Genomic DNA, 16,112 nt, shown 5'->3' with positions numbered 1-16,112 from the left:
ACGTCGACAACACCGACCACCACAACGGAAACGACGTCGACAACACCGACCACCACAACGAAAACGACGTCGACCACACCAACTACCACAACGGAAACGACGTCGACAACACCGACCACCACAACGGAAACGACGTCGACAACACCGACCACCACAACGGAAACGACGTCGACAACACCGACCACCACAACGGAAACGACATCGACAACACCGACTACCACAACGGAAACGACGTCGACAACACCGACTACCACAACGGAAAAGACGTCGACAACACCGACTACCACAACGGAAACGACGTCGACAACACCGACCAATACAACGGAAACGACGTCCACCACACCAACTACCACAACGGAAATGACGTCGACAACACCGACCACCACAACGGAAACGACGTCGACTACACCGACTACCACAACGGAAACGACGTCGACAACACCCACAACCACTACTGAAACGACGTCGACAACACCGACCACCACAACGGAAACGACGTCGACTACACCGACCACCACAACGGAAACGACGTCGACAACACCAACTACCACAACGGAAACGACGTCGACTACACCGACTACCACAACGGAAACGACGTCGACAACACCGACCACCACAACGGAAACTACGTCGACAACACCGACTACCACAACGGAAACGACGTCGACAACACCGACCACCACAACGGAAACGACGTCGACAACACCGACTACCACAACGGAAACGACGTCCATCACACCGACTACTACAACGGAAACGACGTCGACAACACCGACCACCACAACGGAAACGACGTCGACAACACCGACCACCACAACGGAAACGACGTCGACGACACCGACCACCACAACGGAAACGACGTCCACCACACCGACTACTACAACGGAAACGACGTCGACAACACCGACCACCACAACGGAAACGACGTCGACAACACCGACCACCACAACGGAAACGACGTCGACAACACCCACAACCACTACTGAAACGACGTCGACAACACCGACTACCACAACGGAAACGACGTCGACAACACCGACTACCACAACGGAAACGACGTCCACCACACCGACTACTACAACGGAAACGACGTCCACCACACCGACTACTACAACGGAAACGACGTCGACAACACCGACTACCACAACGGAAACGACGTCGACAACACCGACTACCACAACGGAAACGACGTCGACTACACCGACTACCACAACGGAAACGACGTCGACAACACCGACTACCACAACGGAAACGACGTCCACCACACCAACTACCACAACGGAAACAACGTCGACAACACCGACTACCACAACGGAAACGACGTCCACCACACCAACTACTACAACGGAAACGACGTCGACAACACCGACTACCACAACGGAAACGACGTCCACCACACCGACTACTACAACGGAAACGACGTCGACAACACCGACTACCACAACGGAAACGACGTCGACAACACCGACTACCACAACGGAAACGACGTCCACCACACCAACTACCACAACGGAAACAACGTCGACAACACCGACTACCACAACGGAAACGACGTCCACCACACCAACTACTACAACGGAAACGACGTCGACAACACCGACTACCACAACGGAAACGACGTCCACCACACCGACTACTACAACGGAAACGACGTCGACAACACCGACTACCACAACGGAAACGACGTCGACAACACCGACTACCACAACGGAAACGACGTCGACTACACCGACTACCACAACGGAAACGACGTCGACAACACCGACTACCACAACGGAAACGACGTCCACCACACCAACTACCACAACGGAAACAACGTCGACAACACCGACTACCACAACGGAAACGACGTCCACCACACCAACTACTACAACGGAAACGACGTCGACAACACCGACTACCACAACGGAAACGACGTCCACCACACCGACTACCACAACGGAAACGACGTCGACTACACCGACTACCACAACGGAAACGACGTCGACAACACCGACTACCACAACGGAAACGACGTCCACCACACCAACTACCACAACGGAAACAACGTCGACAACACCGACTACCACAACGGAAACGACGTCCACCACACCAACTACTACAACGGAAACGACGTCGACAACACCGACTACCACAACGGAAACGACGTCCACCACACCGACTACTACAACGGAAACGACGTCGACAACACCGACTACCACAACGGAAACGACGTCGACAACACCGACTACCACAACGGAAACGACGTCCACCACACCAACTACCACAACGGAAACAACGTCGACAACACCGACTACCACAACGGAAACGACGTCCACCACACCAACTACTACAACGGAAACGACGTCGACAACACCGACTACCACAACGGAAACGACGTCCACCACACCGACTACTACAACGGAAACGACGTCGACAACACCGACTACCACAACGGAAACGACGTCGACAACACCGACTACCACAACGGAAACGACGTCCACCACACCCACAACCACTACTGAAACGACGTCGACAACACCGACTACCACAACGGAAACGACGTCGACAACACCGACTACCACAACGGAAACGACGTCGACAACACCCACAACCACTACTGAAACGACGTCGACAACACCGACTACCACAACGGAAACGACGTCGACAACACCGACCACCACAACGGAAACGACGTCGACGACACCGACCACCACAACGGAAACGACGTCCACCACACCGACTACTACAACGGAAACGACGTCGACAACACCGACCACCACAACGGAAACGACGTCGACAACACCGACCACCACAACGGAAACGACGTCGACGACACCGACCACCACAACGGAAACGACGTCGACAACACCGACCACCACAACGGAAACGACGTCGACAACACCCACAACCACTACTGAAACGACGTCGACAACACCGACTACCACAACGGAAACGACGTCGACTACACCGACTACCACAACGGAAACGACGTCGACAACACCGACTACCACAACGGAAACGACGTCGACAACACCGACCACCACAACGGAAACGACGTCGACGACACCGACCACCACAACGGAAACGACGTCGACAACACCGACCACCACAACGGAAACGACGTCCACCACACCAACTACCACAACGGAAACGACGTCGACAACACCGACTACCACAACGGAAACCACGTCAACAACACCGACTACCACAACGGAAACGACGTCGACTACACCGACTACCACAACGGAAACGACGTCGACAACACCGACTACCACAACGGAAACGACGTCGACAACACCGACTACCACAACGGAAACGACGTCCACCACACCAACTACTACAACGGAAACGACGTCGACAACACCGACTACCACAACGGAAACGACGTCCACCACACCGACTACTACAACGGAAACGACGTCGACAACACCGACTACCACAACGGAAACGACGTCGACAACACCGACTACCACAACGGAAACGACGTCGACTACACCGACTACCACAACGGAAACGACGTCGACAACACCGACTACCACAACGGAAACGACGTCCACCACACCAACTACCACAACGGAAACAACGTCGACAACACCGACTACCACAACGGAAACGACGTCCACCACACCAACTACTACAACGGAAACGACGTCGACAACACCGACTACCACAACGGAAACGACGTCCACCACACCGACTACCACAACGGAAACGACGTCGACTACACCGACTACCACAACGGAAACGACGTCGACAACACCGACTACCACAACGGAAACGACGTCCACCACACCAACTACCACAACGGAAACAACGTCGACAACACCGACTACCACAACGGAAACGACGTCCACCACACCAACTACTACAACGGAAACGACGTCGACAACACCGACTACCACAACGGAAACGACGTCCACCACACCGACTACTACAACGGAAACGACGTCGACAACACCGACTACCACAACGGAAACGACGTCGACAACACCGACTACCACAACGGAAACGACGTCCACCACACCAACTACCACAACGGAAACAACGTCGACAACACCGACTACCACAACGGAAACGACGTCCACCACACCAACTACTACAACGGAAACGACGTCGACAACACCGACTACCACAACGGAAACGACGTCCACCACACCGACTACTACAACGGAAACGACGTCGACAACACCGACTACCACAACGGAAACGACGTCGACAACACCGACTACCACAACGGAAACGACGTCCACCACACCAACTACCACAACGGAAACAACGTCGACAACACCGACTACCACAACGGAAACGACGTCCACCACACCAACTACTACAACGGAAACGACGTCGACAACACCGACTACCACAACGGAAACGACGTCCACCACACCGACTACTACAACGGAAACGACGTCGACAACACCGACTACCACAACGGAAACGACGTCGACAACACCGACTACCACAACGGAAACGACGTCCACCACACCCACAACCACTACTGAAACGACGTCGACAACACCGACTACCACAACGGAAACGACGTCGACAACACCGACTACCACAACGGAAACGACGTCGACAACACCCACAACCACTACTGAAACGACGTCGACAACACCGACTACCACAACGGAAACGACGTCGACAACACCGACTACCACAACGGAAACGACGTCGACAACACCGACTACCACAACGGAAACGACGTCCACCACACCGACTACTACAACGGAAACGACGTCGACAACACCGACCACCACAACGGAAACGACGTCCACCACACCGACTACTACAACGGAAACGACGTCGACAACACCGACCACCACAACGGAAACGACGTCGACAACACCGACCACCACAACGGAAACGACGTCGACAACACCCACAACCACTACTGAAACGACGTCGACAACACCGACTACCACAACGGAAACGACGTCGACAACACCGACTACCACAACGGAAACGACGTCGACAACACCGACCACAACAACGGAAACGACTTCGACAACACCGACTACCACAACGGAAACGACGTCGACAACACCGACTACCACAACGGAAACGACGTCCACCACACCGACTACTACAACGGAAACGACGTCGACAACACCGACCACCACAACGGAAACGACGTCGAAAACACCGACCACCACAACGGAAACTACGTCGACAACACCGACCACCACAACGGAAACGACGTCGACGACACCGACCACCACAACGGAAACGACGTCGACGACACCGAACACCACAACGGAAACGACGTCGACAACACCGACCACCACAACGGAAACGACGTCGACAACACCCACAACCACTACTGAAACGACGTCGACAACACCGACTACCACAACGGAAACGACGTCGACAACACCGACTACCACAACGGAAACGACGTCGACAACACCGACTACCACAACGGAAACGACGTCGACAACACCGACTACCACAACGGAAACGACGTCCACCACACCAACTACCACAACGGAAACAACGTCGACAACACCGACTACCACAACGGAAACGACGTCCACCACACCAACTACTACAACGGAAACGACGTCGACAACACCGACTACCACAACGGAAACGACGTCCACCACACCGACTACTACAACGGAAACGACGTCGACAACACCGACTACCACAACGGAAACGACGTCGACAACACCGACTACCACAACGGAAACGACGTCCACCACACCCACAACCACTACTGAAACGACGTCGACAACACCGACTACCACAACGGAAACGACGTCGACAACACCGACTACCACAACGGAAACGACGTCGACAACACCCACAACCACTACTGAAACGACGTCGACAACACCGACTACCACAACGGAAACGACGTCGACAACACCGACTACCACAACGGAAACGACGTCGACAACACCGACTACCACAACGGAAACGACGTCCACCACACCGACTACTACAACGGAAACGACGTCGACAACACCGACCACCACAACGGAAACGACGTCCACCACACCGACTACTACAACGGAAACGACGTCGACAACACCGACCACCACAACGGAAACGACGTCGACAACACCGACCACCACAACGGAAACGACGTCGACAACACCCACAACCACTACTGAAACGACGTCGACAACACCGACTACCACAACGGAAACGACGTCGACAACACCGACTACCACAACGGAAACGACGTCGACAACACCGACCACAACAACGGAAACGACTTCGACAACACCGACTACCACAACGGAAACGACGTCGACAACACCGACTACCACAACGGAAACGACGTCCACCACACCGACTACTACAACGGAAACGACGTCGACAACACCGACCACCACAACGGAAACGACGTCGAAAACACCGACCACCACAACGGAAACTACGTCGACAACACCGACCACCACAACGGAAACGACGTCGACGACACCGACCACCACAACGGAAACGACGTCGACGACACCGAACACCACAACGGAAACGACGTCGACAACACCGACCACCACAACGGAAACGACGTCGACAACACCCACAACCACTACTGAAACGACGTCGACAACACCGACTACCACAACGGAAACGACGTCGACAACACCGACTACCACAACAGAAACGACGTCGACAACACCGACTACCACAACGGAAACGACGTCGACAACACCGACCACCACAACGGAAACGACGTCGACTACACCGACTACCACAACGGAAACGACGTCGACAACACCGACTACCACAACGGAAACGACGTCCACCACACCAACTACCACAACGGAAACGACGTCGACAACACCGACTACCACAACGGAAACCACGTCAACAACACCGACTACCACAACGGAAACGACGTCCACCACACCGACTACTACAACGGAAACGACGTCGACAACACCGACCACCACAACGGAAACGACGTCGACTACACCGACTACCACAACGGAAACGACGTCGACAACACCGACTACCACAACGGAAACGACGTCGACAACACCGACCACAACAACGGAAACGACGTCGACAACACCGACTACCACAACGGAAACGACGTCGACAACACCGACTACCACAACGGAAACGACGTCCACCACACCGACTACCACAACGGAAACGACGTCGACAACACCGACTACCACAACGGAAACGACGTCCACCACACCGACTACTACAACGGAAACGACGTCGACAACACCGACCACCACAACGGAAACGACGTCCACCACACCGACTACCACAACGGAAACGACGTCGACAACACCGACTACCACAACGGAAACGACGTCCACCACACCGACTACTACAACGGAAACGACGTCGACAACACCGACCACCACAACGGAAACGACGTCGACAACACCGACCACCACAACGGAAACGACGTCGACAACACCCACAACCACTACTGAAACGACGTCGACAACACCGACTACCACAACGGAAACGACGTCGACAACACCGACTACCACAACGGAAACGACGTCGACAACACCGACCACAACAACGGAAACGACGTCGACAACACCGACTACCACAACGGAAACGACGTCGACAACACCGACTACCACAACGGAAACGACGTCCACCACACCGACTACTACAACGGAAACGACGTCGACAACACCGACCACCACAACGGAAACGACGTCGAAAACACCGACCACCACAACGGAAACTACGTCGACAACACCGACCACCACAACGGAAACGACGTCGACGACACCGACCACCACAACGGAAACGACGTCGACGACACCGAACACCACAACGGAAACGACGTCGACAACACCGACCACCACAACGGAAACGACGTCGACAACACCCACAACCACTACTGAAACGACGTCGACAACACCGACTACCACAACGGAAACGACGTCGACAACACCGACTACCACAACGGAAACGACGTCGACAACACCGACTACCACAACGGAAACGACGTCGACAACACCGACCACCACAACGGAAACGACGTCGACTACACCGACTACCACAACGGAAACGACGTCGACAACACCGACTACCACAACGGAAACGACGTCCACCACACCAACTACCACAACGGAAACGACGTCGACAACACCGACTACCACAACGGAAACCACGTCAACAACACCGACTACCACAACGGAAACGACGTCCACCACACCGACTACTACAACGGAAACGACGTCGACAACACCGACCACCACAACGGAAACGACGTCGACTACACCGACTACCACAACGGAAACGACGTCGACAACACCGACTACCACAACGGAAACGACGTCCACCACACCAACTACCACAACGGAAACGACGTCGACAACACCGACTACCACAACGGAAACGACGTCGACAACACCGACTACCACAACGGAAACGACAGCGACAACACCAACTACCACAACGGAAACGACGTCCACCACACCAACTACCACAACGGAAACGACGTCGACAACACCGACTACCACAACGGAAACGACGTCGACAACACCGACTACCACAACGGAAACGACAGCGACAACACCAACTACCACAACGGAAACGACGTCCACCACACCAACTACCACAACGGAAACGACGTCGACAACACCGACTACCACAACGGAAACGACGTCGACAACACCGACTACCACAACGGAAACGACAGCGACAACACCAACTACCACAACGGAAACGACGTCCACCACACCAACTACCACAACGGAAACAACGTCGACAACACCGACTACCACAACGGAAACGACGTCCACCACACCAACTACTACAACGGAAACGACGTCGACAACACCGACTACCACAACGGAAACGACGTCGACAACACCGACCACCACAACGGAAACGACGTCGACAACACCGACTACGACAACGGAAACGACGTCGACTACACCGACTACCACAACGGAAACGACGTCGACAACACCGACTACCACAACAGAAACGACGTCCACCACACCAACTACTTCAACGGAAACGACGTCGACAGCACCGACTACCACAACGGAAACGACGTCCACCACACCAACTACCACAACGGAAACGACGTCGACAACACCGACTACCACAACGGAAAAGACGTCGACAACACCCACAACCACTACTGAAACGACGTCGACAACACCGACTACCACAACGGAAACGACGTCGACTACACCGACTACCACAACGGAAAAGTCGTCGACCACACCAACAACTTCAACGGAAACAACATCCTCGACACCAACATCCTCAACGGAAACGACGTCGACCACACCAACAAATTCAACGGAAACAACATCCACGACACCAACATCCTCAACGGAAACGACGTCGACCACACCAACAAATTCAACGGAAACAACATCCACGACACCAACATCCTCAACGGAAACGACGTCGACCACACCAACAAATTCAACGGAAACAACGTCCACGACACCAACATCCTCAACGGAAACGACGTCCACGACACCAACATCCTCAACGGAAACGACGTCGACCACACCAACAACTTCAACGGAAACAACATCCACGACACCAACATCCTCAACGGAAACGACGTCGACCACACCAACAAATTCAACGGAAACAACATCCACGACACCAACATCCTCAACGGAAACAACGTCGACCACACCAACAACTTCAACGGAAACAACGTCCACGACACCAACATCCTCGACGGAAACGACGTCGACCACACCAACAACTTCAACGGAAACAACATCCACGACACCAACATCCTCGACGGAAACGACGTCGACCACACCAACAACTTCAACGGAAACAACGTCCACGACACCAACATCTTCAACGGAAACGACGTCCACGACACCAACATCCTCAACGGAAACGACGTCAACCACACCAACAACTTCAACGGAAACAACGTCCACGACACCAACATCCACGACGGAAACGACGTCGACCACACCAACAAATTCAACGGAAACAACATCCACGACACCAACATCCTCAACGGAAACGACGTCGACCACACCAACAAATTCAACGGAAACAACATCCACGACACCAACATCCTCAACGGAAACGACGTCGACCACACCAACAAATTCAACGGAAACAACATCCACGACACCAACATCCTCAACGGAAACGACGTCGACCACACCAACAAATTCAACGGAAACAACGTCCACGACACCAACATCCTCAACGGAAACGACGTCCACGACACCAACATCCTCAACGGAAACGACGTCGACCACACCAACAACTTCAACGGAAACAACATCCACGACACCAACATCCTCAACGGAAACGACGTCGACCACACCAACAAATTCAACGGAAACAACATCCACGACACCAACATCCTCAACGGAAACAACGTCGACCACACCAACAACTTCAACGGAAACAACGTCCACGACACCAACATCCTCGACGGAAACGACGTCGACCACACCAACAACTTCAACGGAAACAACATCCACGACACCAACATCCTCGACGGAAACGACGTCGACCACACCAACAACTTCAACGGAAACAACGTCCACGACACCAACATCTTCAACGGAAACGACGTCCACGACACCAACATCCTCAACGGAAACGACGTCAACCACACCAACAACTTCAACGGAAACAACGTCCACGACACCAACATCCACGACGGAAACGACGTCGACCACACCAACAAATTCAACGGAAACAACATCCACGACACCAACATCCTCAACGGAAACGACGTCGACCACACCAACAAATTCAACGGAAACAACATCCACGACACCAACATCCTCAACGGAAACGACGTCGACCACACCAACATCCTCAACGGAAACGACCTCGACCACACCAACAACTTCAACGGAAACCACGTCCACGACACCAACATCATCGACGGAAACGACATCGACCACACCAACAACTTCAACGGAAACAACGTCCACGACACCAACATCCTCGACGGAAACGACGTCGACCACACCAACAACTTCAACGGAAACAACATCCACGACACCAACATCATCGACGGAAACGACGTCGACCACACCAATAACTTCAACGGAAACAACGTCCACGACACCAACATCTTCAACGGAAACGACGTCCACGACACCAACATCCTCAACGGAGACGACGGCGTCCATACCAACAACCTCAACGAAATCGACGGTATCAACCACATCAAGCACTATATTCTCAACCGATAGCAGTTCGTCTACAAACAAACGCAGCTCATCTACAGAATCTTCTTCTACAAAGAGAGTGACTTCGTCTATAAATCCCAATGTTACTCAAGAACCAATATTGCCAGGTTCAGGTCAAACTGTTGTTGAATTCTCCATTACACTTATGGTTATCTCGGTCCTTTCCGTGCTACTATTTAGTTGATTGTTAATTTTTGCAATTAACTAAATATAATTATGTTAAACTTATGTAGGATATAAGGTATATTTAAGTACTGTAGTCACGTCATTATCGACTTGTTAATATTTATATGATTGCAAATGTGACATAGATGTATATAGTTTCTTTTTGTACTCAGTACTAGATCTAAAATGAATGAAAACGTTTTTGACAGAAAATCTGTGATAAATTGCTTACCTCTATCACTGAAAAATATAATTATTTTTTATGTATTCATTGTGTAATAAACTTGTCAAAAAATAAAGCATCTTTTTATTTAGTTTGAAATTAAAAATTCCACAAAATAGTTTTGTGTGCAACCGTGCGCGAAATGAGCACTTCGCGTGCGTACAACAGGCCGCGAAATTGAATTTCGCAGCCGTTGCCTTGACGACGGCCGTAAAAGTAAAAGTCATTTTTATATTTATTTATTATTACAATTTCAACATATCTATCTGCATATTTCCGGTGTAATCTTACAAAATCTGGATTGGTTACAGTTAAAGTTTGATTTTGTGTCAGGAACGGCCACTATTAGTACAGAATTTTCATCCGGTTTTAAATTTCCGCCAATTTCAAATGAGACAGCCGCATGAGGTTGAGGAGTCGATAAGAAAGATCCCCATTATGGATCTATCATCTAGGTATATGAAACGTACACATGTGAATTAGGTTAATTTTGGTTAATTTTTCACCGATCAAAAAGAGAAATATCTCGTAACATTTCCTGAATGTCATCAACAGACATTTTGGTTTATTTTTGTCTTTGCACGCGTTTAAACCTTTTTGCCATAAAATTGACAGTTTCCATTGTCACCTAAATTTACAACAGCACAAGTAGCAGGTCATAAATAAAAATGATTTTGAAAGTTGTAAAACTGCGTTTAATTCAAAATCTAATTGTTTTTTTTCCGCTGATTTCGTAAATAATTATAGGAAGTGAATCTGGGGAGATCAGTATACAAATCAGAATTTGACTTTTTAGTTGAAATTTACATTTTATTATTTTTTGGCTTTGTTTGTTAGTGAAAAATTATCAAAAAAATATGAAATGTACCTTACCAATAGCCAAGTAAGTGTGAAAAATTTCGACCATTTTATTTAATTAGAAGTTGCGATTTCTCGCGTGCGCATATACGATGCCCCACCCTGATTACACATTGATTACAAACATAATCTTTCGAAGCAATTGTCAGCAAATTTCATAACATGGGTATGGCTTGCTTCGACTACAATAGTTTATAATACCTAATCCTATAGTTATTTATGATCAATTCAAATTAGTTTCTGATCATAGCTCTAACATACGTGAAGTTACTAGATAACGACGTCATCGGAAATGGGTAAAAATTGAACTCTAGGATCAGAAATAAATTTGGATTTATCAAAAATAACTATCAAGTTTCAAATTTGTTGACAATTACTTCGAAAGTTTACGATTGTAATCAATGTAATAAGTAAAAAATAAAAAATTGTCAAATTGACAGGAGCATAAAATAACGACAAAGTAATCAATAATAAATAAACGCATCGCATTTTTTTTTTTGTTTCTGTCGTTTTAATAAAGAGAAAGCAAGAAAGAAAACCGTGACGTCATCCCAAAAGGGTAAAAATTGGACCATACTTCAGAGTTCAGAGATTGAATCTTACTTTCTTAATCCTACGGATTATTTAGCGTAAGAAAGGTAGGATTGCAATAGCGCCCGTTTTCATTACCTGTATGTACAAATCATTTCCATTAAAAAAATCTGTTATCGGATAATACTTGCAACTTTTCTCCAATTGCAGAAAAATACTTTGAACCCTGTCAGAATAATTTATAGATTTATTGGAAAAAATTATACTTTTTGTATAAATTAGTAGGGGTTTTAATATTCAATATTCAATCTTTAGTGAGAACAACTAGGTAATTACCTACAGCTTGGCCGTTGACTCAAGATTACTAGACTCAGGTAATTTGGCCCAACCGACCGATACAGGGTTCGATATTGGAATGGATGGGAACAGAAAAGTTTATGAATGCATAATTGGGATAAATATTTTCCGTTTTGTGATTGCATTTTGAGTGTCACATTTTGAGATTATATAGTTTTTAGGTTAATAATTAGATGATATATTTTAACTTAGGTTTCTTAATTTAACTGTCCGGTAGATGTTCGATTGCATCATTAATTTGAGTCCGGTAAGTGAGTTATAACAATATCAGAGCCGGAAAGTGTCACTAAGCAACACCTACCGGGCTGTTTTATTTTCATACATCAAATCTGACATTGAAAAGTGAAAAAGACAAAAAATATTATCTGGGCAACTTCCTTCAGAAATCTGCCATTTATTGTATGGTGCATCTTTATGTGCCCTTAACAAGAAAGATGGAGGACTTAGACCGATCGCTATCGGAAACTGTTTGCGAAGATTGACCTCAAAGCTAGCCTGTTTTCAAAGTCGAAATATTGTAAATTCGTATTTATCTCCACACCAACTTGGAGTTGCAACTAAACTAGGATGCGAAGCAGCAATTCATACCACACGAACCTTTGTTAATAACGATCAAAACCGTGGCAAAGTTCTTCTTAAATTAGATTTCAAAAATGCCTTTAACTCAGTCGAACGGTATTCTGAAAGAAGTCCAATGTCATACCCCACTTCTGTACCCTTATCTTTATCAATGCTATAGAAATCCTTCAACTTTATTTTTCGGTAATCATTTAATTTCTTCTTCTGTTGGAGCCCAGCAAGGAGATCCCTGCGGTCCCATGATTTTTAGTCTTGCGATTCAACCAATTATTTTATCTTTGGATTCTCAAATGAATATATGGTATTTAGATGATGGAACCTTAGCTGATTACCCAGAAGTAGTTTTATCCGACTTTAAAAAAGTTATAAATTTATCTCAGGAAATTGGCCTTGAATTAAACTTTAACAAATGCGAGATCTTTTGCTGTTCTGGAGACACAGATTTAAAAGTCATAAAGGAATTTCAAAATTTAGCACCAGGCATTAAAATCTGTGACCGAGAAAGTTTATCTCTTTTAGGCTCTCCAATCTTTGACCAAGGTTTCAAAAACACCGTCGAAAAAACTATAATTACAGTTGAAAATTTTTTAAACAAAGCTGAACTCCTTAACAGACACGTGGCTTATACTTTAATCAAAAACTGTCTTTTCATACCAAAATTTAATTTTTTATTAAGAACAACTCCATTTTGGAAATTTTCTAATTATGTTAATTCAATTGATTCTTCTTTAAAGTCTTGTTTAGAGAGAATACTTAATTTACGTTTAACTGATTTACAAGGGCGTCAGTCCACTTTACCGATTAGATTTGGTGGTCTGGGAATTCGTCGCATTTCCGATATTTGCCTCCCTGCTTTCCTATCTTCAATTAATGGGGTTAAAAAGCTTGTTTCTTTATTACTAAACTCAAAGGATAATGAGCTTAATATTCACCATTATGATGAAGCTTTAGCAGTCTGGGGTGTAGCAAATGAGAACGAAATACCAACAATTCCACAATTTCAGAAGAATTGGGATAATATTAATATCAAAGGAATAATTGCCAATGACTTAATCTTTAATTCACCTAGAGACTTGGCTCGTTTTAAAGCTTTGCAATGCAGAGAATCAGGATCTTGGTTACATGCAATACCTTCTCCTAATATTGGTACTCTTTTAGATAACACTTCCTTCCAAGTTTGTATTGGTTTAAGATTGGGTTGTAATCTTTGTACACCTCATATTTGCAAATGCAATGCGAAAGTTGACGAAATTGGCACCCACGGTCTAAGCTGTTTCAAAAGCAGTGGTAGATTTTCAAGACACACTGAAATTAATTCCATTATCAACCGGTCTTTAACTTCTATTCATGTGAATTCAACTTTAGAACCAAACGGACTGTCTCGGGATGACGGAAAACGCCCAGATGGGATGACTTTAGTACCGTGGATTAAAGGTCAACCTTTGGTTTGGGACGTCACTGTTGTAGATACACTTGCAGACAGTTACGTATTGAAATCATCTGAAGTCTCAGGTTCTGCCGCTGAAATGGCTTGCAAACGCAAACATAGCAAATATAGTTCAATCATTTCGTCAAACTACGTGTTTAAAGGTTTAGCATTTGAAACCTTAGGCCCTTGGTGCAAAGAAGCCATCGATTTCATTAATGTCATCGGAAACCGACTTATCGCGGAATCAGGCGATTCAAAATCAAAGAAATTCCTTTTCGAGAGGATTTCCCTTGCCATTCAACGTGGAAACGCTGCAAGCATTCGGGGCACTTTTCCAGATTCCGCAATATTATCGGAAATTTTTGTATTATAAAACAAAAATGTTTATGTAATTATGTTATTAATATAAGCTCTTTTAAATGTAAAAATATTCAATCTAAAAAAACAATAGCAACGGCCGCTGCCACAGGAAAAAAAGTGATGCTATTTTCATAGAATAATGTAATTTTTTAATTTTTGAAATAAAATAATGATGTACAAGAGAGTTCCAGTATGAAATAATAATAATAATAATAGAGAAATATAACATATAACACAAAAATTAATAAATATTTAGAGCTGTCCGTTGCTATGAGAAATCTTTGGTGTTTAGAAAAAATTTCGATTTTACCACTTGTAATTTCAGCAACGGGAATAGTACCGCAATCTCTTTTTAAAAATTTAAAAATTCTGGATTTAGATAACACATTGGTAGTTGAAATTCAAAAAGGTATATTATTATACTCATGTCACATCGTGAGGAAGTTCCTTAACATTGACACAGAACATAATACACAACAATGTC

The 16,112-nt window shown here is 47.4% G+C and overlaps 1 protein-coding gene across 1 annotated transcript; it reads left to right on the top strand.

Annotated features, from left to right (window-relative positions):
- Positions 1–360: 360 nt before the first annotated feature.
- Positions 361–11,129, top strand: LOC138126598 (putative uncharacterized protein DDB_G0286901). The gene is made up of 4 exons (XM_069042393.1): positions 361–563; positions 8,354–8,780; positions 8,906–8,912; positions 9,142–11,129. The coding sequence occupies exons 1-4, from the start codon at positions 361–363 to the stop codon at positions 11,127–11,129; spliced, it is 2,625 nt and encodes an 874-aa protein (XP_068898494.1).
- Positions 11,130–16,112: the final 4,983 nt, after the last annotated feature.

Source organism: Tenebrio molitor, chromosome 3, assembly GCF_963966145.1.
Source record: "Tenebrio molitor chromosome 3, icTenMoli1.1, whole genome shotgun sequence".
Taxonomy (NCBI): domain Eukaryota; kingdom Metazoa; phylum Arthropoda; class Insecta; order Coleoptera; family Tenebrionidae; genus Tenebrio; species Tenebrio molitor.
This window is presented reverse-complemented; position numbering and strand designations above follow the sequence as displayed.